This window comes from Antedon mediterranea, chromosome 11 (genome assembly GCF_964355755.1).
Source record: "Antedon mediterranea chromosome 11, ecAntMedi1.1, whole genome shotgun sequence".
In the NCBI taxonomy this organism is placed as follows: Eukaryota; Metazoa; Echinodermata; class Crinoidea; order Comatulida; family Antedonidae; genus Antedon; species Antedon mediterranea.
The window spans coordinates 2,323,085-2,351,028 of NC_092680.1; the positions used below are offsets into that span (position 1 = coordinate 2,323,085).

General features: G+C 29.5%; 1 protein-coding gene across 1 annotated transcript in view; it reads right to left on the reverse strand.

Annotated features, from left to right (window-relative positions):
- The window catches only part of LOC140062167 (uncharacterized), a 190,223-nt gene that overhangs the window by 4,161 nt on the left and 158,118 nt on the right, over positions 1-27,944 (reverse strand). Inside the window, exons 11-12 of the mRNA XM_072108248.1 lie at positions 6,370-6,534; positions 5,874-6,038 (exon numbers count right to left, since the gene is read on the reverse strand). Of these exons, the coding sequence (XP_071964349.1) occupies positions 5,874-6,038; positions 6,370-6,534 (330 nt within the window). The remainder of the gene's footprint in view (positions 1-5,873; positions 6,039-6,369; positions 6,535-27,944) is intronic.

Here is a 27,944-nt window from a genome sequence, read left to right on the forward strand (position 1 = left end):
TTTCCAGCACATCACCAGATGCATTGTCGCCTCATGATGTGTGGTGGAAACTAATCTAATCTTAATGTAACAATCTTTTAATCAATCCGTCATCTTTTTGTTGACAATCATACAATGCTTTTGTGTTACACTTCATACAAGTTGCTGTTATACAACTTTTTCTTTTTGAAAATTAGCCTTCTCCTCCTCTTCTTTAGGACACCTCTATTAGGTGACAAATTCCTGTAACATGAACGAAAGGGGGACGCTTTCATGTGTTTCTTAATATAGGGGATATACTGTATAATAACGATTTTTTGCAAAACAATCTAAACTATCTTTAAGTTTAAAAGTGTTTCCACCTATGATGGTTCTGTATACTGTTGGATGTACATGCCTGTATAAGGCACACTTAACAATATTAATATCATAATGATTATTTTAATAATCTATTTTAGTGATTACAGTAACAATAATCTAACCATCTTCTACGACATAAGTACCGCATAAGCAGGGTCACAGCATTTTAAGTTCATGGAATAAGGTGACACGGTTTTCAACACCATTTTAAAAAGTTCATTTGACTAGGTCATATGATCACTAGGAGATTGCTTTTATGATTAAAACTATAAAGGTAATCAAAGATTAATAAATTATTCCTGTCATATACAACCGACAACTTTCCACATCATTTAAACTGCCGGCAGCGTAACATTTTACTTCAGATAAAAATAGATAAAATTGTGAAATATAGAGCATTATCTTTCCCAATGTTTATTTTAACTTTAGTAATTAAAAAATCAATTAATTTTTATTTTATATAATAAAAAGTTTAATATATAAACAAATTGTGAAAACTAATAAGAAATTTAAAAAGAAATATTTGTAGTTTTTATATATAATATTATTCTGGTTACTAAATAATTATTATTGTAAATATATATTGTGGTAACTGAATATGATGGCAATTTAATAAATATTATTATGTTATAAATAAAGGCTGTTGCAGATTTCATATTTTTAGACACAGCATCTATACATTGACTCTGTGTTTTTAATCAATTGATTGTTATCAAGCAAGTTCAAATTAATAAACGATTACAGACAATTTTATTGATTACTTATTTGTATCATCAATTTCATTCTAATCAATTAATATCAATTCCAACCAATCAATCAATCAACAATTAGTAATTAATATCCCCCTACAGAAAGTTTATTTTCTATTGATTATTTAATGTTATCACCAATCGAGTTCCAAATCAATCAATATAGATCAATCAACCAATAATCAATATCTATCAGCATAACATTTTTATTGATTATTCAATTGAATCATTAATCACATTTCAATTAATGTAATCAATTTAATTTATATATCAGTAATCAATATCCATCTGCTGTATTGATTTTTTAATTGTATTGATTTGTAGAAGTAGGACTTTAACTTTAAGTTATATCATATTAACGAGTTTAGATTAATCAAGTATGTAAAATGACAAACAAAAAATGTATCTGAATCCTAATACTTCAAAAACAAATTAAATCGCCAAAGAAGATTAATTCAGAATTTTTCAAAGCATTATATTATCAGATAAAACGTCATATACAATGAAGATATAACGTAGATGAATAACCTCTGGGTGGCGGATGGAATCGTGACAAACTCATTATGAGGAGATGCTTAGTATGGGTCAGGGAAAAGTGTGTTAATACTCTACCAAACACATTACAGACAACGAAGCTATCACCTCGCTGCAAATGGTCATTGAATAGGCTTAGAATAATAATAAAGCTGTTTATGACTTGTATGTAAGGGGAGAACTTTGTGCACGTATGGGTGGCTGGTTTTGAATTAAAAGTAGAACATCTGATAAATACATTCTCTTTTAATCTATAAGGTTATATAGCGTATATTACAGACAATTACATTGCCAGGCCATCGTGTCAAAAGTCTTGTGGTCAGAAAAAAAACGTAATATAGATTATTTAAAAAAAATCGCTTTTAAAAGTTTAAATATAGTTCTAGTGGAGTGCATTTTTTCAACCTTGTCATTTTATTTTAAAATATGACAAAATAAATAATTGTTAATAATATGCATTGTTCTTCAACTCAAATTTAAATAATAGGTGTGAACTTAAAACTGAGGACAAAATAGTGATTTCCCACATATTAACTTAAGCTCTGTCTACACTATGAAACAGTATGTGACAAAAAATGTGATGTGCCCATATATGGACATGATGATGTCATGTCACTACCATATTTAGGTATATCACTACCATATTTGGGAACATCACACTTGTTTGATAGTGTAGACAGAGCTTTAGAGAATGTTTTGGGAATACTTTGAATTGGTTTATACTACTGGAGGGTCAGTTGAGCAGGATGACTTTTACTTAGCTAGTTAACAACATTGTGATATAGTTTATATATATATATTATATATAGATATAAGTTTATTGTACAGAGAGAATTCTGAAATAAAAATATATTATTATATATCTATGGTTAAAAAATGCAAACATAACTAATATAATATACAATAAAGAATAATTAGTGTAGTGTAATGTAAACATTTATTATATATATGAAAATAACTCAGGTGAAACATTAGTAATTCAGAAATGCAAATGAGGTATATTAGAATAAATGATAAAAAACAGAAATAAAGACAACAGACGAATATTTTCAATGCAGGTTTTAGATTTAATTAGTAATGAAGCAGATGTGTCAACAAATCATTAATATAAACAGAAAAATAAATGAATTTTATATAATAGGCCTATATTAGAATCAGTGGCACTTGGTATATAATAGAACTACTCTGTTGGAGTTTATTTCTCCTGCTTATTCCGAGGACACCTCTATGAAGGGAACACCTAAATAGGGGGCATTATATGTTTTAACATTAAAGCCAACCACTATTAAGGGGACAGCAATGGGGGAACACTTTTTTGGGCCGGAAAAGGATTATACTGAAGTATTAAGAGAAGTATTGAGAATCTCAATTGATAGTGCTTTAAATAAACTCTAAATCCTTACCCCATAGGGTGTAGTCTGGATCAGCCAATGAGAACCAAGATGGTTATTATTCATAATTATTATTATTTACTAAATGGAAAAAATAATTTTTTTTAATGTATAGTATCATATTGTTACTGTAGATAACCTTGTATTTAGTAAGTTATAAAGTAAAACCAGAAAGATATGTACTTTTTAATTATTTTCTCAATATTTCAGAAGAAAATTACTTTTATTTACTTGAAATACTTAATCACATTTATAAACGATTCTATTCATTTATGTACACAAGAATTCTTAATAACTTCATGCTAATTAATTAATTAATTAATTGATATACAACATTAATTAGTTTATATTCCTGATTATTTGAAAGTCCTTTTTTATTTTTCTGTTTAAAAAAGAGGAAGCATATTAACATTTATAATTCATCTTAAAAATTATAAATTTAAATACATAATTAATTTGAATACTTTATATTAAAAAAAATAAGAATGAAAAAGAACTTTTTATTTTGAATAAACTAGTATTAATATTATACTAATGTGACATTTATCGTAAAATTTACAGACTTGACCTTTAGGTTACACCGCATGTTAGTGATATCGCATGGGATATGAAAATACCCACCGTGCGAACTTTTTAAGTGCCGTGTTCGGAAATGGTATAGCCCAGAATTGCTATCTTTAATTGGCTGAATGCCTAAATCATCGCTAGATTACTCAGACATTTAACAAAACTCGCAACGTACATGTTTCTACTTAATTTGTACGTCGGCTTGACCAGTATTGTTACAAAAAACATAAGTTGAAACCAATTTGTTTACAATAAATTTTTAAATAAATCTAACCTTGGGACGGATTATAATAATTTAGACGATATTTCATAAAAAACTTATAGACGTGATCATAAACAATTTTTTTAGGATATTAAAATATTAAGCTCGTTAAAGTTTAACGAGCTAAAGAAGTCGTCAAGAATATGTGAAAGGAATTATTAAAAATTTGTAAGGCCAAAATTCATGGTCAAAATAGTCTGCCCAGATTTTAACGTTGATGGTAAGATTTTTATATGACTTATTAATTTTATTATGGTAATAATTACCAACAAACTTGCATTAATATCAAATAATTTTGACAGAAAAACTGAGAAAAACTTGGACGTCTTTTTGTCGAAATAAGAGGTGATAATGTAAATCTTCTTTAAAAAATGTCAACAATATCTTCCTGATAATATTCAGCAAAGATTCCTTTTCAGTAGTACAATTTTGTTACCCAAATGTATAAAAAACAAAATCCCACTTTTATATTATAGATACAATTAAAATTGTCACATTGTTCATTTTTTTCAATTCTTGTGTTGACACTATCAATAAAATGTTTAGAAAATATTGACATTTCGGCCAAAACACAGCAACAACATTATTGTCTTGCTCTGTCTACACTATTGACAAACAAATGTGATGTGCCATATATGGACATGATGTCATATCACTACCATATTTGGGCACATAATTTTGTTGTCAAACTCGTTTGCTAGTGAGACAGAGCTTTAAGCAATAAATCGCATCAAATAAGAGAATACCACTATACATTCTATATCAGTATAATTCAAAAAAAGCTTAAGTAATTCAGCTTCTGAATGTCACCTCAATATGTACCTACAGGCTCCACTTGCCCTCAAAATTTTAACTTCTTTATCTACTTTAATTGCGTCATATTTTTATTTCTAGGTTATAGATACGAATTTAAACTTAAAAATAAACTGTCGATTTTAAACGTTCTTTAACATAGTGGAAAGGTTTAGTCAATAAAGAGATTTTAGGTTAAAGTAAATTTCGGTACAGATTATACATTGTTTTAAGTGCATAATTCAAATTAGGATGCAAATCATCCAATCCAAATTGGATTGGAAAAAAAAAGTGAATTGAATATATTCAAATTAGTTAATGATTCAAACAAAAATGTTTTTTTAGGTGAGTAGGTGAGTTGAATATATTTATATGCAAATTGATATGCAAATTATTTAATGATTCAAAACAGTGATTTAAAAAAAATTAAATTAGTGTACAGAGGAATTGAATATATTTAATATTCAAATTGCTATGCAAATTAACTAATGATTCAAAACAATGATGATTTTAAAATAAATTATCATGCAATTAATTTAATGATTCAAACAAGTCTTTTAATTAATTATAATACAACATATTAAGTAAATTTGAAATGTTTCTTTCAAAGAAATTTACAGTTAATGTTACTAACAATCAATTTTTATCAATAATTAACAAAAATAAAAATATTAAAATATTTGAAAAGGTAAAATAAATTGAATCTTTAATATTGTATTTATATTATTAAATAAAACACTTTATTCAGACAACTATGGTTCAATTATATCTCTGCAAATCTAATAAAAGTTTTAACTTAAGCATTAATAATTAAAATGATAATCATGTTACATAATGAACAAAAAGAAATGTTTCAAATTAGTGGTGATGGTACTGACTCAGTTATAATCCAACCTCAGTAAAGCTCTGTCTACACTATCAAACTTTATGTGACAAAACAATGTGATGTTCCCACATATGGACATAATGATGTCATCACTACCATATATAAGCATACCACTACCATATTTGGTCACATCACACTTTTTTTTGTCAAACTAGTTTGATAGTGTAAACAGGGCTTACATAGTGTATGGGTTTATATTTGAGCCAATAGATTAACACAACATAACTTTTAGCTTGAAAAATGAAACTTGTTAATAAAGAAAATGAAGATCACGTCAAACATGTGAGTCATTGTTAGCAGTTTTGTCATGGTGAATAAGTATGGACTGCAATCAGTGACATATCAACAATCACCTGGTATTCCTGTGACTGCAATAGCGTGCCATGAACCACAGGCTAATAGTCTCAAACGTTTTTCAGCAATGTCGATTCTCCTAGGCTGATAAAAGCAAGTTTCAGTATCATCGCTCAATGGGATAACTTGACTGTTTTTTCCCCACATGTACAATTGACCACCATCTGAAATAAAAACACCCAAATAAAATATGGCCAAATTAAACTAGATCTTAGATTCAAGTCCGAGATGTAATGGTTTTGGATGACTTTGCTCTTAATTATTGTGTTGATAGTTTAAAAGAATTGTTTAAAAGTTCAATCGGAGTTTTTACACATTTTACTGAAAATCAATGAATGAATGAAAAGCAAATACAAAATTATATTGGAGACCTCAACTACTTTCAGTGCCAATATTTTTTCAGTTAGAAAATAAATGTCAGTACAAAATAGGTAAAAAACAAAAAAAAAGAGTTCTATCATACATTCAATCGACAATAATAAATTTACTACTTACCAGTGAGGGCAGCACAATATTGTTCCCCGCAACGAATTAGTGATATACGTAATCCATCAAATAAATCCGGATGAATTAGTTGCGGATTTTGTAAATAATGTATATCCCTTCCATGACCTAGCTGGCCACTCATGCCACCCCCGAAAGAGTATACAGATCCAGAACCTGCAATGTAACAAATAATTCATTTAATGAAAATACAAATAAAATATAGTTAAAGATATATCGTCCCCCTAAAAAAAAAAATGTTGTTTCCATTTTTTTTTTATATGCCATTTTAATGTAAAATAATAGTTATTCACTTTGACCAAAAACTGGATCGAAAAAAAAATTATTTACCTGAAAAGAATGTAATTTAAAGCATTTTTCATGTTTTTGGGGGACAATACATTTGTAAATATGCAACGTAGTAGCCTTGTAAAGGTAACTTTCCCGCATGTACTTAGACTATTTTTTTACAAAGTTTGAATTACTTGCATGTTTGGTTTTATCTTTCTTTTGTCAAGATTTAACACTGGCAATCGTTGGAAAACCGTTGCTAATTCAACACCGAGAGAATGTAAACAGCATTCGGGTTGTAATTTTTTGGTCAATTTAGCCGGCTACTTGGTTAACTTCATCAAATTATCCAGTGTGATCAAGGTTTTATGAATTAATATACCTAAATATATGAAAATAAAGTCCCAACACTATTGAAAAATAACAAAATAGGCCTGTATCTTTTTTTCAAGTTTTCTAACGAAACATATTGGATTAATATCTCACATAAAAAATATCCAAAATGATAAAAAAAGATAAAATTAAAAATAACGATGATAATAGTACATTTGAGGTCATTTACGAGAAATAGTGCAAACGCTCATCAAAGCTAAAATAATGGCAAAATCAATTTTTACTAAAAAACAACATATAACGGTGTTACAATACAGTATTAAACAAGATCACCTGTTATGATTAATAATCATATTAATTCAATAGAAGTTAACAAATATAAATTAAAAAGAAATTCAGGACTCACTAAAAAGTTCAATGATCTTACAGTATTATTTTTTTTATGTAAATTATATTGCTATCACAATTTTACCAAATATCATTACTGTTACCAGCAGAAAAAAAGGGCATTGAAGAGAAATATACTACTGATTAATTTTATATGAAGTTTATAATAATTAAAGTTGTGTGTGGAGAGGAGAGAGACGAGGTAGAATTTTGAGAAAAATTATCCCGGAAAAAAAGATGAATCTAGTTGGGAACAAAAATTTCCAGGAAAAAAAAAAGACAGAGGAAATTAAGCTACTATTTTAAAAAGTTGTGGGTGAATATAGCCTAAAGGGTTTTTATTTTATACTTGAAACATTATATCATATTATTAAATGTATTATATTTTAAAAGAATTCTTCTGTTGATGTGTTGATTATAGTTTATAACAACAAAACTTAGTTGGCGTAAGTAAAATGGCAACTAGGGGAAATATTGCTACTCAAATAGATTAAGAAAATCTACTGAAGAGTGACTCGTTGACAAAATGACATGGTTTTCTACACTTGCCATTCGTAGCCTCACACTTCTTGTTATTAATAACGCTAATCTTGTGATCGAGCAGCACCCCAAAAGCACTCGATAAATCCTTCTACAAATCTATTTACTTGCTTGTTTTCGTCGTTTCCTCGTGATTACGCCACTCAAATAGGATTCGTTGCGTGAAGGAGGCTATATTGCACATGGTAAAGGAGAAGTAATAGAACATCTCAACTTTGTCCGCAAACGTGAAAGGTGGGGACTTAAAGGGATATTAAAACTGAGCTTAAATGGATTAATACATTGTGTATGAAAGTTCATCAAAGAACCACACAGTTAACATAGGCCATAGAAGAACTTGGGGGAGTTGGAATATTCGACGATGAATTTTCTTAATTATTTTTAGTTTAATTATGTTTGTTATTTTGTAAATTATTTTGATACTGATTTTGAATTTTGTGTTATTTTTTTTACATCCTCAAATAAGAACACAAATGTTTGTCAAGCTTTCATTACAAAATAAAATATCAATCTAAAAAACGACAATGGACAAAATTATTGTAAAAACTGAAAATTAAAAGATTCCTCCTCTTTAATACTTCAATGAAGTTGTTGATCAATGGTTGATCAATAATGTTTAAAGTGAGAATTGGCCACCATCTCATGTTTTACCATTATACTAGAGAACAATAGTTTAGCATGAGGGACAAAAGAGAGAAGTTCTCTTTAGTCTATAAGATTTAAAGTAAATTAAAGGTAATTGTAAATAGTTAAATTAATAAAATTTCAAAGTTAAATGATGATCCTTCAATTGCAACTGTGATGCATCAAGCAAGTATAAATCAATTGATTATTAATCCAGAGGTATGTCCTAACATCAACTTGTAATTTAATTTATCTATCAAAGTTTTATATTTTGCTAAAAGCATGTGAAGGAAAAATATGCGCTAGATACTGAATTTGATTATTTTAATAACATTTTGATCAGAAAATAGAAAAACTGAATATTGCCTACTGGAAATGCCACTTTAGGTTTTCTTTATTTGAATTTTATCTTTCATTCAGACAGTAGATATAATTTTAAAAATAATCTTATTCTTTGGAACATCAGCAGTTCTTTTTACGATTCTGCTCTTTTTAACATTAATACGATTACTCCTGTACTTCACATTTCATTGCATATCATATGAAACGTAATGAAAATGCCTGAAGTAGGTATGGCGACACGTATGTATGACTGTTTGTAAAGACGTTCAAGACTGTTTTTTCCAAAAGTATTTGCAATAGTTATTAAAAAGATTGTAAACATCCAAATACAAATCATATAAGTATACTTCTTATTCATGTTTGATTTCTTTATAAATTATCTTTGATAAAATTGAATGATACAAAAAATATTAAAAACATGATAAATAAATAAACTAAATAAATTAATTATTACAATTGTTTCATTTCTTTGGAAGTTGAAATACAAATGCCTTTATCATATAGTTTTTATACTTTTAACTAAATATTACATACTTATAATATTATATGGATTAACCTTTAAACTATATATACAGTACGCATTGTATAGATGGAACTTTCTAGTAAAGCGAACAAGGGGCAGTTTCAACACTAGCAACCTCTATCCCTAGCAACCTCTATCCCTAGCAACCTCTATCCCTAGCAACCTCTATTCCTAGCAACCTCTATCCCTTAAAGAAGTATTGTCCCTCAAAAACATGAAAATTGTTCTATTCTAAACTAAATCAGACTTTAAATATGTTATTTTGTAGTTTGAATAAAGTTAATCACTTCCATAGATAATTATTATGTGACATTAAAATGGCATATTCAACAAAAAAATTTAAAAAATATAATTTTTCAAGGGGACAATACATCTTTAAATTATATATTTTGTATATGTTTGGTACTCTATAGCAAGTCATGCCATGTCAACTGATATAACATACTACAGTGAGATATAGAATGTTTAATATTTATACTACATAATGTATATTAGTGTAATAATATTAAGTTGGATTAGTATCAAATTTGTAAGAAAAGTTAAATTTAAAAGTTAACTAGATTTCAAACCGAACATAACCTTTCTGTCATACAATTTTCATGTTTTTGTAGATCATATTTCAAATTCAATTTCTATAGAAGTGTCAAAGGTGTTTAAAAGAACTAGAAGATGCACATGTATTCTATATTTTAATCATAGAAAGAATGAACAGGTTATGCATTTTATAGCAACACTGTGCAACCTAAGAACATTTGACAGTGACATCATCTAAGGCCTGTTTATGGTAGTGATATGTCCAAATATGGTAGTGATATGCCCAAATATGGTAGTGATATGACATCATCATGTCCATATATTGCCACATCACAATTTTTGGCAAACTAGTTTGATTGTAGACAGAGCTTAAGGTTTGTTGTTGGAAGCACAAACTTACAAATAAAAATAGTTTTAATGTTATTTTAGAGTTACCCAAAATTTGTGCTCAAAAGTAGTCAAGTGTTTGGGATAATACGTTAGTTGATTCAAGGTCAACACCGATAAAATCTCAACATTATTTACCATTGCATCTAAAAACTATTTGGATTTATTATTTATATATTTTTGCATTACATTCCAACATAAAAAATATTTTAAGTTTAATTTAATGTTAAAACATTAGCATTAAATGATGTGCATTCATCTCTACATCAATAAAAAATGGCATACATTAAAGTTGAACTTTACATTACATGTCACTTAAAGATTCAATGATCATGTTGATAAATTGTTAAGTGTGTGAACTATGCATAAAAGTAATTGCTAATGAAATAGATACAAAAAAAAAATACCCTGAAGTTGAATTATAAAATAATAAATATCTTTCTATAGATTCATATGTAGAAATGTATAAAACATGCACACAAATTACAAATTAACCGATGATTTAACCTCAGAACGGTTAAACAAGACGAGAAAAAAAAACTTCTGGTCAACGCTTTGGAGTTCACTGACCTCGATATACATCACAAACCTATCGTAATTCCTCAGCTAAATCACTATTTGATGTAAAAACAATTTCAGAGAGATTACGGAGGATGGTTAAAGATTTGATACGCTAAGTCCAAACCCGACCAGTGTTGATCATCTACAAATAAAATCCTTAAGAGTCTTATGAGCATTTGATGTGTTTGAGTTGTTCTAGGTAAGTAGGCCAAACAAACAAATACCTGTTAGCACATTTCATGTCTAATTTCAATTTTGTCGGAATTGATTTCCATTTTATAAATGAGGTATTGTGATTGAATGCTTATCATTTACATAAATTACAATTTTTTTTAGTTTTAACAAAGCTACAGTTAAAATACATTTTCTTTGTTATTTACATTTACTTTTCATAGCAAAATACATTGTTTGCTTCAATTTTTTTATTCATTTCAGTCTTGTTTGTTTTCATAACTTTTCAATATATCAAACTACACTAGATGTGATCCGCGCAAATGCAAAGTCAAATTATGTGTGTGGAAATTGGGTGTATGTGCTATGAAGTTTATATGTATGGTGATGACTTTGGCAATATGTCATAATATATAACATTATATATCATAGGTGGTCATTAGGTGGTTCGGCAAACAATATAATACAAGTAATTATCTAAACATTTAATTTCTGGCTATCAACCAAGCAGAGAATGAAAGACTCGACAATTAACATTCTACATAGTCTCCATCTTAATTGAGGGTTTTACAATTATAATTATAAACAAAACACAATAATATATATAATTTCCTTCCAATCTATAACAACTATTGCCATTAGTCTAGTCCTTAAGTTGTCATGGCAACCACTAAACTTTGATGATACAGTAGCACCTGTTGGTAATGTTGGACATATAACATCAACAATTGACCTGGAAATGTCACCTGTATTCCTTTTGATTTATAATACCAGTTCTATTATGTCAAATATTCATTTTTTTCCCTCTAATATCCTGTGTATTTGAGATTTCCAGAATATTGTCTTTATTATTTATTGTTTTATTGCCTCTACTCAGGTGACATCCCTATTAAATGGACACTTTCTTTGAGCATACTCTTAAAAGGGGTTCTACTAAACGAAAAAAATCCTCAAGTGACTCAGTATGTGTCAATATGAAAATACTTTTTAAACTGTTTAAAAATATATTTCCCAATTTAAAAGACCCTTTTAAATTCTACTATAACAACATTTAATATATTTTTGTCATTTATTAGTAATAGTTTAAATACATTGTTATGAAGTAATATATAATTCAAATTTGTTACACTGTACAAACTGGACAGAACTAACCAGTCTAGTCTTTACAATTTACTTTTGTTGCGTTTATTATATATAGCCATAACACAATCGAAGAAAATTCTTAACCTTAGTAGGCTATTTGGTGCTGAATAGGTTTTCGACTCCAGTTCTACGACGTAGAAGAGGAGGATCCCATATGTATGTATGTATGTATTAGTGAATACATCATAATTAAGAAATCATTTCTACTGCGCAGTCCATTGTGGATTTTGGCGTTTGTAATCGTGGCCTTGGCTTGACGGAGTATCTCACATTTCTTTGTTTGAAGTATCATACATTCATTTAAAACCATTATAATTATGAAGTATCATTATTTTATGAATCTGATATGGTCAAGCATGCATTAAAATGTAAACTATCCTGCTGACCAATATCGATATGCAAATTCTAAATCATTTTTATAATATTTTCTTATCAGATTTGATCAAATTTCAATCCAATTTGAACACTGATGAGCATACAATAATAATATAAACAATTAACTATTTTTGCAAAATGAGACTTTTGAAAAGTTTAACAATTTTGTTTAATGTAATAATCTTGGTGAATGGTTAAAATAAGTGCAAAAACAATTTTTTGTGGAAAGAGAACCTTCCAACCAAATTCTGAATACGGGCTTGAAATCATAACTATGCATTGCAGTTGTGGGTGAGTCTACTCTCCGTGAACAGATTAACGCAGAAAGTTTGACCAAAAAAGGGTGATGTGCCCAAATATGATAGTGATATGCCCAAATATGGTACTGATATGACATCATCTGGTCCATATATGGGCACACCACATTTTGTTGTCACATAAAGTTTGATAGTGTAGACAGAGTTTTATAGAAGACAATTGTATTTCATTTTCCTTAGTATTTCATATGAATCTAATGACATTCACACCTTGGGACCCACTACAGTATATTTAATGATGTTGATTCCTAAAGGTGACTCGCAGTCAAATTTTACGAGTTTTCAACTTAGTCACCTTATGACATTTACACATACAAAAACATTAACAAAACAATAATAATCCAACTTTGTAGAATAAAGAAAATCTTTTCCCGACCATATAAATACATTTTAATGTATTATATAGCGTATTAAGATAATTCAGGTGAATGGATGCAATGTGAACAGTGAATTAATATTTAAATAAAATTGTCAGATGGCAGTAGTATTAAAAAGTATGGTATTTGCACAAGACCACATATATATTGATCATGATCAGCATAGCGGCATGTTCACACAAATATCATGAGTATATTGATCAAGATAAATACAATCAATTGTTTACATGAAACATCATGAGTACATTGAACATAATCAACACTGGCTCACGTTCATGTAAAAGAACATTATTATTATTATTATTATTGATCATGTTCAGCATAGCGGCAGGTTCACATAAACATCATGAGTATATTGATCAAGATAAATTCAAGCAATTGTTCATCATGATCAACACTTGCTCAAGTTCACACTAAAGAGCATTGATTGATCACAATCAGCATAGCGGCAACATACTGCGTTGATCATAGTAAACTCTGAATGTGAACGTAGTTTATGACAAATTACATCCTACATTATCTCATTATTTAATGACAACAAACATATGCTTTAGTTACTATTATTAGCACCTTTATAACCTGCCATACCAAATGCTTCAAACTTGTCATAAAGAACCCTTATTTTTAAACTTTACATGGTAATCTAAATATTTTTTATTTGAAAAATCTACTTAAAGTTAAATGTTTAAGTGAACCAATCCACCTCATTATCACAACATGGTTCAAAGTGGCTAGACAGAATGAACAAATGCAACTGAGAAAACTTGTTTACCAATTTGCTTCATCTGGGTGGTTGTGATTGAGTGGGTACGATTGCAAAATGTGGAGAGCAGTTTACCAAACGTGCAGAGTTGGTGTACGAATCTTACAATTTATGTACGCTAATATAGTTTACTTGTGTTGCTGTTTTGTTATATTTGAGAGAAGAAAAGGGGAGAGAAGAGGAAAGGGAGAAACGAGAAAGAGAGAAAAGGAAAGGAAAGAAAAAAAGGAAGGAGAAAAGGAAGAGGACAGAAGAAAAAAAGAGAGAAAATAAGAGAGAAGAAGAGTAGAGAAGATGAAATGGGAGAGAAGTGGAAGAAGAAGAGAGGAGGTGAGAAGAAGAAAGAGAGATGGTGAAAAGGTGAGAAGAGATAGAAATGAGGAAAAGAGGAGGGAAAAGAAGGAAGGAAGGAGAGATAAGAGGAAGAAACGGGAGAGAAAAGAAGGTGAGAGAAGAAAAGGAGAGAAGAAAAGAAAAGGAGAGAAGAGAAGAAAAGGAGAAAGAAGGGAAGGGGAAAAGCAGAGAAGAGGAATTGGAGAGAAGAAGAGAAGTGGAAATTTAACCAGAAAAAATTAGAGAGAAGAGGAAGAGAGAGAAGAAAAGAAATGAAGGAGAAGAAAAGGAGAGAAGAAAAATGATTGAGAAGGGAAGGGGATAGAAGAAGAAGAGGAAAGAAGAGGAAGGAGAGAGGAGATAAAAGGAAGGAGATAAAAGAGAAAGGAAAGGAAAAGGAAAAGTAGAAGAAGAGGAAGGGGAAGAAAAAAGAAGGGGAAAGATGAAGAAAGAAGAGGAAGCAGAGAGAAGAGAATGTTCATGTCAAATTAATATAAGTTAACAATTCTAAATTATACTTTTTCATTACAAAAAATGCCACTATTAAATATATCATTAAATATATTGTATTGTAGAATACAATTACAGTAAATCCTTATATTCTGTCATCTTATATAATATTCCGATCTAAAAAAAAACCGACAGAAAGTCATCAGTTATATTTTTCCAAATAAAAAATAGGCGACTTATTGATAGTTTATACATCAAAGCTTTGGCTTAGCTTTGTGAAAGACCTCAAAGCAATTAGCATTAGATAGGAAGATAACCTCTACAGGGACTCTAACAAGTTTCCATGAGCTTAGCGGCAATGTGTTAATGACACTCCCCCAATATTACCCGGACTTGATATAGGATTTGTCTCATTTCCAAATGACTTGCTTTTGATCTCGTTAATTATCCGCGCGTGTCATCTAATGGCTAACTCTGCGAGAATAATTTTTCTGTTTTAGTATGAATTTCCGAAATGATATTGAAGGTGAAAAGGGTACGGCATTAAAATTTATCAAGCATAGTTTTGAAAACAGAATTATATTTGAATGATATAATATACAAAAAAACATTTAATAAATTTATTATGAAACAATTTTAGTATTAAATACTGCACTTTTAGAATGTAATTAATGTAACTGTATACATGAAAGTATTCATATATATTTAAAGATATACAAGTTACACAAATATTAAATAATAAAAACATTATTGTCTGGATATTAAGTATAGCATACTGTGACGAGGAGAAGTAGAACCGGACAAGTAAAAGTACTTTAGTCACATGACCAATGCTTGTACTTTTTGGCTGCAAGAAGCCAAATAACTAGGTCACATTGGTGACCTTTTGTGTGTTTATTTATTGTGTAGTTCAAGTGAACTAATCAGTACTATGAGACCATACTATAAGACATTGTATGTATTATACCAATCAGTTTTCTTAAGCAATATTGACCTAATGATGTAGAATATAATGAAAGGTCATTATGTTAGTTTGGCAAGTGGTCAAGATGGACATTGTAGGATCAATTACACTTCATAGTTTGGCAAGTGGTCAATAATATAATATTAGCTGGTATTACAATAAAAAGAACCTTTCTCAACTTTAATCTTTTCTGGAATCACATGCTTGATGTACTGCACACATTATTTTAGTTCTTTATCAATTTTATGTGAAACCTCTGCATATATTTCATTGATAAATAAACTGTAAACAACTTGAAAAACAAAGTTGGTGTTAAAAAAATAGTATTATACTTTTAAGTTGTACTTGACAATAATTTTTTCATTTTGTAAATAAATAATAATAATAAAATAATTCAAATAAATATTCATTTTTACAGCTGTGTGTATCCTTTTGTTTTTCTGTGAATCGCTGACCAAAATAAATTTCCAATCTGCGAAATTGTAACCATCTTTTTAAAAAGAAACATCAATTACTTGTCTAATCAATATGCAATGTGCAAAACCATCTTGATATGCTAGACTAATCAATTGATTTAATGATTGAATTTGGTAATTAAAGCGATAAAAAAATAAACACAATTGAGATTATTGTCAATATAGGTTAATGGCGAGTAGTGTGTTGCCTGCAAAATGGAAGAAAAAATAAATACTTTGAGAGGTTATAGTACTTTTGATATATGTGTGGCGATTTTGAAAAAAAAATTATATTGATAACTTAAATTGTATTTAATTAAATACATTACTGTACAGTTATGATTTGTCAAAAGAATCGAATATCAAACATTAGGAACGGCAGTGTGATGTTAAAAAGCTGAGGTAAACTTTACAACATTCGGTAAACATGAATTTTCCCATTTTGTTTGAATGAAACCCTGGGTTAACAATGTACCCAGATATTTTATGTTTTTTTCACACAAAACAAATTGTAAACTGGTTTATTATTAAATAAATATTAATACAAAATGATTTATTTGGGGGTAGAAATGGGGGGTGGGTAGAAATGGGGGGTGGGTAGAAATGGGGGGTGGGTAGAAATGGGGGGTGGGTAGAAATGGGGGGTGGGTAGGAATGGGGGGTGGGTAGGAAAACGAGAGAGAGATTCTTTGAATAAGTATGTATGTTTTATCGAGGGCCTTGAATGATCAGTTCTATAAGGAACTGGATAGGCTACCCTCAGTAAATATGGTAATAAATAAATAAATAAGCCAACCAGCTAAATCGAACTAAAAATGAGGTAAGAAATAATTGTTATTTTGATGCTAAATACTTTTATTCTGAAAGTAGGTTTATGTTTGGAGGCCAAACTAAATGACTACGTTATAAAAATTGTTTTCTTCTATATTTCTTATTTGAAAATTAGTCCCAAATAGTATTTTATAATATACCAAGATTTTATGGCTCAGTTAATAGCGTTTACCCTCTTTGTAATCTACTAAATGAGATCAAATGCATAGAATAGAAATTATTTGAAGCTTCAGGATAAAAAAAAACAATTGTCCTCAATTTCAAGCACAACAATTTTATTCCAACAATACAATTTCAATTTTATTTTATCTGAATTTTGCCTCTGGGCTTGCAATTTAAAATTACAAATGAAAATGTTAACCCAGCGTGACCCCCTTTTTGATCTAAGGCCAGACAGTCAAACATGTCAAGGCCGTGACCCACTTCGTGGGGATGTCATTAGTTCTTGTACTCTTTGACTTATTAAAAGAATCCATTGTTACGACCAATGCTATAGAAAATTAATGACAATTTTCCAGACATTTTATAAATAGGAAATGCTATTTATAGGTATTGATTTTATGATAAAATAAGGTAAAGTGGAGAAAAACGAACAGTAGATTTTATTGGTTTTTATACTTTATGTTAAAATTTTAATAAGCTTCTAATATCCCTACGTGTGGACAGTCAATTTCTTTTTTTAAATGAAGGTAGTTGCAATCTGGAAGAGCAGTTTATAGATGGCGCACACTACAGTTTCGTTAACAATCTTTCACGAACCTAGAACATTGCAGCTCAAAAAAGCTTGCAATGGCACAAATAATTTTGTGATAGATGGAATGTTATATTTCTATGAGGCAAAGTCTAGCATTGTATCACACATTCCAATTGCTCATTGTGAAACAAGAACGAACCACATATAGGGCCTGTTTCTATTGAAAAATTAAAAAATAATGTTTTTTTTGGAAACCGGTTTCGGCAGTTGTTTGTAAATAAAGATTGCGTTACAGCTCAATTTTAACTCCAATACCATGTGCGTTCGTAAGGCAGAAGTGCGATTGGATTGAGGTCATGTTGACTTTTTTTCGCATAGCGCGATCCCCAAGAATTGCATCCATTTTGTCATAGAAGGGGCAGGTAATCCTGTCATTATTACGCAAACCACATATAACAAAATTTCACTTGCAAAATCACCAAAATTATGGAATATTTAAGAATATTACTCAGGTGTGTTTATAGTGGGAGAAAATAATACAATGCCCATGATAACAAACTATTTATCAAATGGCAAGGATACGTACAATCACGCAAAGTAAGGAAGATTACAAAAGAATCTAACTTTTGCAGCAACAAACTGTGTTCCATTTAGGCTTAAGAATAAAAACTGGACATGGAATATAGCAAATCAAAAAAACTGTCATTTCCATTGTGGAGTTTGTAAGCCCATGGGGCATAAAGCATTATAATATAACATAATTGGAAGCAATCATAGTTGTATAATAAAACATTATTATGTTGTTTATCAGATCTGAGGTCACCAAAAGTAGGTTAATAATATGTAGTGAATTCTGCCTGGAACCATACCTTTGGTACCAGTTAGACTCAAGATCTGAGCACTAAAAGCAACAACAAAAAATCGGATCTGACTCAGAAAAATAACAATGAACACAATATTTCCCCTAGAATTGTTATAAAAGAGCGTGTCAACAATATTTACTTTATTGAAGAATTAAAAGAAAGAATCATTTTTTTCCCCAAAGTTAATTGAATTTCTCCAAATCTTTAAACAAAACAAACATGTGTTTACTGTGTCATCTCTTCTCCTTTAACATTCATGGACAGACAGACAGACAAACAGACAGAGCAGCCTTTAGGAAAACAGAGCTAATATTAAAGCACCACATACAAATTGGAAATATCAAATTGTTTGTGACATTTGTAATAATAATTGAAAGGGTAGATGTTTGTTACATATCTCTTGCTAATGTTTTGCTAATTATAAGTTCTCACTTCAACATTACGACCTTGGCCGATAGCATATATCACCATTCAAAACCAAAAGTTGTAACATCTTTTTAACCAAATATGACAACACTTTACAAAAAATATGAAATACGGTCACATGTTTAGCTAGCCTATACAGTGAAACCACTTTACACTTACTAACAATTGGGGGAAAATAATGGAATAGTCAACCCCTATGGAGGGGATACTTTGTTGGGTCTCAAAGATGTTTCTTTTACGGTTTTATTGCATCAACAAGTTCTGGTTTCTTTCTTTCTTAATAACGTATCTGTATCTTACTGCCTTCGTTCATAACCTCATAATCTTTTTTGAGATTTTAAAATTAAAGTAAAATTTAATTATGATTTTTTATGATTTATGTTTTTAAAAAAACAGTCTATATTATCATATATAAATGTATCGGGTTTATTCAATCATATTTTTATAAAAAATTGTAATCTATTAGGTTTCCGTTGATGAATAAACATGTATATCTATATACAGTCCCAAGGTCAGATTTCATTCAACAAACTCTATTGAAAGACCTTGGAAAAGACACGTTTTATACTAAATCTAAATTTCTTTCAAATAAAGTTATTTTATGTTCGTAATAACTAATACAATAGAAGTTATTGTTTGGGACATCCCTATATTTACCAGTTGTTAAGGGGACATTCTCATGAGAAACAAACCAGTGGAAATACATATATTTTAACACTACGACTAACCCATATATAGGAGGAAACCCATATTCAGGGGCAATTCCCCTATTAAAGGTTGGTTCCCACTAGGACGTAAAGCAACGATGTAAGTAATTCAACCAATCACAAGTGATGGATTATCTAAATTTTCGCTTGTGATTAGTCAACTCCCTTGCATTGCGTCGTGGGAACCAAGCTTTAGGCGCACTTTTGCAGGACACAAACAAGGTTGTTAGGTTCTAAAGATATCCTCTTAATATTGATTGAAACAAATTTCTATCAATACCAAAAAAACTAGTACAATGTGCATAAAATGGAAATGTTTGAATGACCTTCCAACTATTTATAGATTGTTAGACTATTCATAAAAATTCATCAACCTGAGGGTAATAGAAATTACTTCAATAAAAAATATATATGCATCTTAATATTTTAAGTTTCATAATTTAAACTTTGACCCTAATTTTCGCTAAAATATGTAAAATAGTATTAAGGCATGTAAAAATATGAAAACGTGATAATAACAATTGTGAAAATATATAGTACAGTAGTAGTTAAATCTACATTATTTAAGGTTTTTTATGCATTTAATGAGGTGAAAGGGTATATGGAACAAACTCAAGTTCAATCTCCATTTAAATATACAAATAATATAACTATAGGCTTACTATTATTATGTGCAGTTGAATGAATGTGTAAAAATTAGGTTTTATTCCATTTTATATATTTCATCAAACTTTTGTTCCTGAGAAAATTAGAAAACAATGGAATTCATGAGTTACCACAGGTTACTGTAGTATACACATGAATGAAAGGATTATTGTTTGTCTGTCTGTCTGTCTGTCCCAAGGAGGGGTTTTACTTTATTGTAAAGTAATAAATTATAATTTTGCTGTTCATCATAAGCAAAAGTTTGGATATTGATTTATTTTATGATAGTTTAAATGTATTTAAGGGTAACATTGTTAAATCTCTATAATGTTCCAATCTTTGTTTATGTTATTGTTGCTTATTTGAATGTATTATATAGTTTATTATGTTTATATTCAACCTGTTAGTGGCGGTTTCATCGCTGTTGGTTGTGAACTGAATAAAATAAATAAATAAAAAGAAGCCTCACTCCTATTTTATTTTGTCTCAACTTTTCATTCAGGCTAAAATGATGAAGTCTTAAATGCGGCGGAAAGTGAGGAAGTTGAACATAATACAATCAAAACATCAATTTATTATTTTACAGTCAAGACTTCCCCCATATTGCAAACATAACACCTGCACTAATGTCACTATGTCTACTCTATTGTTACACGGAAAAACATCATCTTTTCTCAGCTAGTCAAATATATCAACATCTATGCTATTTATTTCTAGAAAAATGTGGAAAAGTATTTATATAATTTAAAATAATGTAAACATTTTATCTGATTCTCTGCAAAAATAGTTTTAATTGTTATTTCAAAATGATTTAAGTACTGTCTTTAAATAGCGCAGTGTAGTAAACCATATCCTTTTTTTTTTGCGACTAGAAGAATCTAATTACATTAGAACAAAATGTCACTATAACGTTATTCTTTTCTTCTTGTAGGAATACATTTTTAAAATCTTGAATTCTGAAAGGAAATTTTTTCATGAATGAAAAAATTAGCTTTATCAAAAATGACCCACATCATTAATAGCAACAAATACAAAACAATATGATTAAGTCACACATTATATATAGGACAATAATGTTGTTTACAAGAACAAAATCTACGCAAAAATACAGTATTTACAGGTTTAATTGCAAGGTCGCAATATGTAGGGCTGTTGATTTAAAGGAAAACAGAAACTTTGTATTGTGTGATACAATATATGACGTAAACATTGGCACAATTAGTGTAATTAGGGTATTGGAGATTAATTTGTTTTCATTAATCTTAATCTCATGTATTCATTTTGGACAAACATTACTATTGCAGAAATGTTTGTTGTTGCATCTGATTAGTTTCTAGATAGAAATTTGATATACATTTATCCTCACACAGCATTAGTATTTGTTAAATAGTTCTCTCTAAATAAAAGTAAGACTTCATTTGTTCCCAAACATAACCCTGTCTCAATGTTTCCCTCTTAAAAGGATATAGGTGTATATTATATTTAATAGGAAATATCTTATAGGGAATTTTCTATCTTATTTCTTGTGATTGTTCTACTTGTTACTGGCCAAAGGGGGCTATTATATTTAAATTGTTAACAATTTCTTTCTAAAAGTAAGACTTCATGTTTTTTCGAAGATAACCCTGTCTCAATGTTTCCCTCTAAGAAAATATAGGTGTATATTATATTTAATAGGAAATATCTTATAGGGAATTTTCTATCTTATTTCTTGTGATTGTTCTACTTGTTCCTGGCCAAAGGGGGTATATACATTTTTACATTAAATAACAACCTAAGTTTAAAGTTTAAGCAACAAAAAATGTAAAGTGACAGGTAACATGTACATGAATTGATCCAAAGTGTCACAAAGTCAGTCTGTGAGAAACAACTCAGTACCCTGATGAAGTGATACTCTGCCCCAGGGTTGTGTAAGGTGTGATAGGCCTACAAAGAGTTTACAGGTACCTCAAGCCTGGGACACAGGTGAACATGCTACGATATGGACAGGTGAGATAGCAAGTGTAAGATTCACACAGCCTTCTTGTGCAACGAGACACCTATGGGGTGCTTTGCTGTACCCCTAGGGGTGAAACTAAACACATCATGTCTCAGTTGGCTACAGGTCTTTTTTAAACACAACTCTTAATAAGCGCCCACTTTCCTAGTTTATGCTGTTTACACACACCAGGTTTTATCTGTTAGCAATTTGTAACAACTTGTTATACACTTTGTATATTCTGTCTTGTCTATCTATCAAATATTGACATATAATAACAGAGATCTAATATTGAATTTTTATTGATTTGTTTTAGGTAATTAATTTACTGTGATTCAATTTCATATATCTGTCAGGATTCAAGTAAATAATATGATTTGATGAAATAAACATTCAAGATTATTTAATAAATACACTAAATAATAAATTATGAAATATGAATTAAATGTAACTAATACTATATACTTTTTTTACATACAGTATAAATTGTAGACATGATCTACAGAAAAATAGCATTATAATAAAATTAAAATAGTTATTTAAATAAAGATAAAACAATTTTTGTTCAAGGCCATTTTAATGTCACATAACAATTAAAAAGAGTTAATAAAAATTTAATTTACTGAAAGGAAGTAGAATTATATTGATAAGTTTGTACATTTTGTTTATAAAAAGATTTTTTTTGCTTAAATTTACTGACTATTATTGCTCTTTATTACCCCTTCCTTCTTTAAGAGAGTTTTACTAATTATTTCTTTTTATTTCACACCACATACAGAAGTTTTGATGACAGATTATCATGATTTCCGGACATTTTTATCATTATTTGTTGATAAACATAGTTTTAACGCCAAATGTAGATCATCAAAAATCTTTACTTGCACCAAAAAAATAAATTATGATAACATCATAAAATTACTACCAAGGGCAAAATAAACATATAAAACTGATTATATAATCATTAAACTAATTACGATTGAAACTAGTACATCGTGTAATGAAATATTGTAAAAAGCTGAAAAGTGTATGAGAAATTAATAGGGTCATGATAGATGCCTATTAGTGAGGTTATAACCCTTGAATCGTTTTAGCCAGACCAAAGATTTTATAGCAACACTTAATGTTGACCTATTCAACCCATTCTGTATATAAACTTAACATAACTAATTATTTGTTAATGTGATAAGTTTATTTTGTGTTGAAAACCATCTACCCACAATGTAGTTGATATCATTTCCCACAATGCAGTTGACATAATTACCCACAATAAAGTTTGATACATTACCCACAATGCAGTTGACATAATTACCCACAATAAAGTTGATACATTACCCACAATGAAGTTTAAATGTGTGAAAATAAATTACAGATGAAAATTAAAGAGCAGAATTTGGTGTTGAAGCAACCGATTGGTTAATTGTTTTAATTGGTTAATTAAAAGTTTATTTAACAGGAATAGGAATCAATACAAAAAAGAATGAATTAAGAATCAGTAAAAACAGGGCCACATTAATATTTCAGCATGACCTATTCTATGTTAAATGTTTTTCTCAACCTATCCCCTGTGGGACAGCTGAATACATACGTTTTAGTCCGCATTGAGGTTGTACCAACCGTCGCACTAAATACTCTAATCCTAATTCGCAGATGGAGATTATGGTTGAAGATAACATCTTAGATTCCTCTAATTGGGCTGACAATCAAGACTTTCTCATAAACTCTCATAATTATCACATTATTTGTAGATTATATTTGAGGCAATCTAATTGCTTGTACTCGTGTCTGACACAAATAAACTGTTATTGTGTTCTACATTTTGAACTAATTATACTTAATGTAAGCTTTAGGAATTGACTTTACTATTTAAATATCCTATCTTTTATGACACTTAATAGTCAATTAATTGAAAAATAATATTTTAAATCATCCATTAGAAATTAATGACGTTATTACTATTACGCAAGAGTATTTGATAGATTTTTCTTGGTAATTGTGACACCCTTTTAAAATTCGGAATCTATGTCATTCTCTTTTTTATTGAAAGTTGAATGGGTACAAAAGTATCCAGCATTGGCTATTGGCTCAGGTCATATTATTCTAATTTTGATTTTGATATGACCCTAGTACCTCTGTTCAGCCCCCTATTCTAAATACCCTATTTACATTCTGCTGCTAACTTCAAATAAAGTGCCATGTATTACAATCTATTTGGTTTTGCTATCTATTAAAAATGGTATCCTGGCGTTAAAGTCATTAAACTCATCACAATTATTTCTATGGTCTTGTTGATGAGAAAATAATGATCAAGGCAGGAAGAAGTAATTCATGAACTCTTCAGCTTCTTTGAACCTTTTCATTGTTAGTATTATAGTTTTAAGCTCTGTTTACACTATCAAACTTTATGTGACAAAACAATGCCCATATATGGGCATGATGATGTCATATCATTACCATATTTGGGCATATCACTAACATTTGGGCACATCATACTTGTTTTGTTAAACTAGTTTGATAGTGCAGACAGAGTTGTACAGAAAACTTTGCAAAGGTATCAATTTATATATTTATCTAATTTATATAAAATAAGATCTTTTAAGGGAGTGCTAACGTATAATATTAATAGTCTGTCAAAAAGTAGTATATAGTTGCTAATTTCACTTTAGCCGTCAAAAGGAGCAGCGCACGACCTTAGCGTTCCCCTGGAGCCACCCCTGGTATTATACTACCTAACCTTACTCCCTTCCCATGTAGGCCTACCTCTTATACCCATTAACTACATTTGAATACTCCTTGTATAACTACACATTTTACTAGTACACCATGAAGAAAAAGGCATCCTTATCAAATACCTGAAACTTCATGTTTAATGCTATACAAGCATCTCCTCCAAACATCTAGCTGCCAATTCTCACTCTGTTTTAGTTTTCTCTCTGTTTTATTCTTTAAAATACTACTTGCTACATACTCTGTTACATAGATGTTTAAATAAAGTAGTAAATAATATTATCAATTATTATTTCTATTTTAATCTTAGGTTTATTATTATTATTCCTAAAAAAATGAATGTCACTTTTCAACCTTGCGTACAGACGTGACATACTTCTTATCTTGTAAATGGTTAATAACTAAGGGTCATATTAAAATAAGAAGATTGCACAGTATTAGCAATTCAAATACATTAGATGCAATTTACTGGTGGTCTAATTAAGCACAAAACACAATATACTCTAGTTCCAATCAATTGGGTCCCTATTTGCAATCATTCTCCTGTAATTATTCGTCTAGACAAGATATGACACGATCTATAAAGAATATAAAAGGTTTATAATAATAATAGTAACTGTTTACCAATGAAGTTACTAATAAATTAAAAAAACAATAATTATCTTTCAATAGAACCATTATATGAACAAAAAAATCAGATTGTTAAGCCTTGTCTACACTTATCAAACTTTATGTGTCAAAAAAGTGCGCCCATATATGGTAGTGCTACGTTTAAATATGGTAGTGATATGACATCATCATGTCCATATATGGGCACATCACATTTTTTTATCACATAAACTTTGATAGTGTAGACAAGGCTTTAATTTCTATTTATACTCTACACTATGTGTCCAAATATGATAGTGATATTCCCAAATATGGTAGTGATGACATCATTATGTCCATATATAATGGGCACATCATATTTTCTTTTGTCACAAGTTTGATAGGGTAGAGAAAGAAGGCTTTATTCTTTTTGATGACTTGATTTTGAAAACAGCATTCTGAAAATTCATTGAACTATTGAATTATAAATGGGGAAGATATAAAAAAAAAGATGTGCGAATTTGAGAAAGCCGACCCAAATGAGATTGGAACCTGGAATCTTCTGCTTGATATACAGACATCCTACCATTATATAAAATATTAGATTTTTAAAAATACCGGCTAAAACAAAGTTGATATCATTGAGCAAATTTCTTTGAAAGAAAACTGAATTACAACAATATTTTATGCCTTTTAAAATGTTAAATATACTATATTTTAGTATAAATAAATTTTTCTGGAAAAAAAAGTAGGAACAATTTATTTATTTATTTATTTATCCTCATATTTTTATTGCAAAATGTTGTCATTTCTACATTTTTCCTATAAAACTGATTTAGACCAATCACAACCAAGATAAATGACTAAAATACATGAAATATTTTACTGGACAATACAATACAATCACCGTTTATGACAGGCCACTAAGAAGCACTGACCGTTACGCATAAGGTTTTGCTTGCCCTTTGACCCACGAATGCTAGCATCTGCTTTTAAAGTTGGAACCCATTCAAATGACCGGCGGGAGGTGGTGACCAGTTGTGTCCCCGTATAATAACATTTCCAGAGCCCCTACAGTGGACAAGAACAACCGACCACGAATGGTCAAAAGATCATTCATTAGGTAAGCATCCAAAAAATGTTTTAATAAGATGAGATGGGTGGGAATTTAGCCAGGCTGAAAACCAGTTGTACTAGCTGAAGAAATACCGACTTTCACCCAAACATTTACAAACAACACCTTTTGCCTCGAGGCTGAGCAAAAACTGCCGTGGAAAACAGAGGCAACAAATTAATTATCTAATGATAAAATATGGCATATTGATTTCTTAGGTAAAAATGGCTTTTTACCTAACAACATTCAATTACCATAGAAACGTAAACCGTGGACATCAATACTACCGTACTAAATCGTTTTAACCAATCAAATCTCTTCAGTTGTTCTGTAAGGCACCACAAGTCATTATATCGCTTTATAGTTTAAATTTTTGAAATTGGATAGTCTCTTTGTCAATAATTGATAATCTGTAATAGATATCTCTCTAATATTGATCAAGGACTAATACATTTAAATATATAGTATTTTATACTTTAGTTGTAGAAGATTCAAAATAAAAGTAATGTAATAGTTATAAATAATAAAAAAAATGTATCAAGTTGATAATATCACTTGAAATATCATGCAATTCTACTGAAATTAAATTTCAGACAAACAAAAGATATAACTTCATGATACAGAAATGATGATGATGATGATGATAATTATATGGGAAAGATGATGAAGATGATGTGAGGAAGATAAACGAAAGAAGTGATGATACTAATTATTTGATAATGATAATGATAATCTTCTTCCCAATTAGTCAACTTAAAATTCCACAGACCAACAGTGGTGTTGCTAGTTTACGAGTGCTGCTTGTCTCATATACAAGCCCTCCGTCTGGAGAGCATGGGCTATTGTCGGTTTATCCAAGTAAGTAAGGCACAAAATAGAATATGATACACTGATATCACTAAAGATATTGAATATATTTTTGATAAACAAATATCATCAATAATTATTATGATCATGACAATGTTTCAGAATTAACTTGATCATAATGATAACAATGACCAAAATCTTCAAAATGTTAACAATAATTATTCGATGAGAGCTTTTTTAACGTTATCAGAATCGTCAACATCATGATAAATTTGACGATGATCATAGTCAACATAAAAACTATAGAAAATAGTCGCAAATTACGTAAAATGTGAATCAG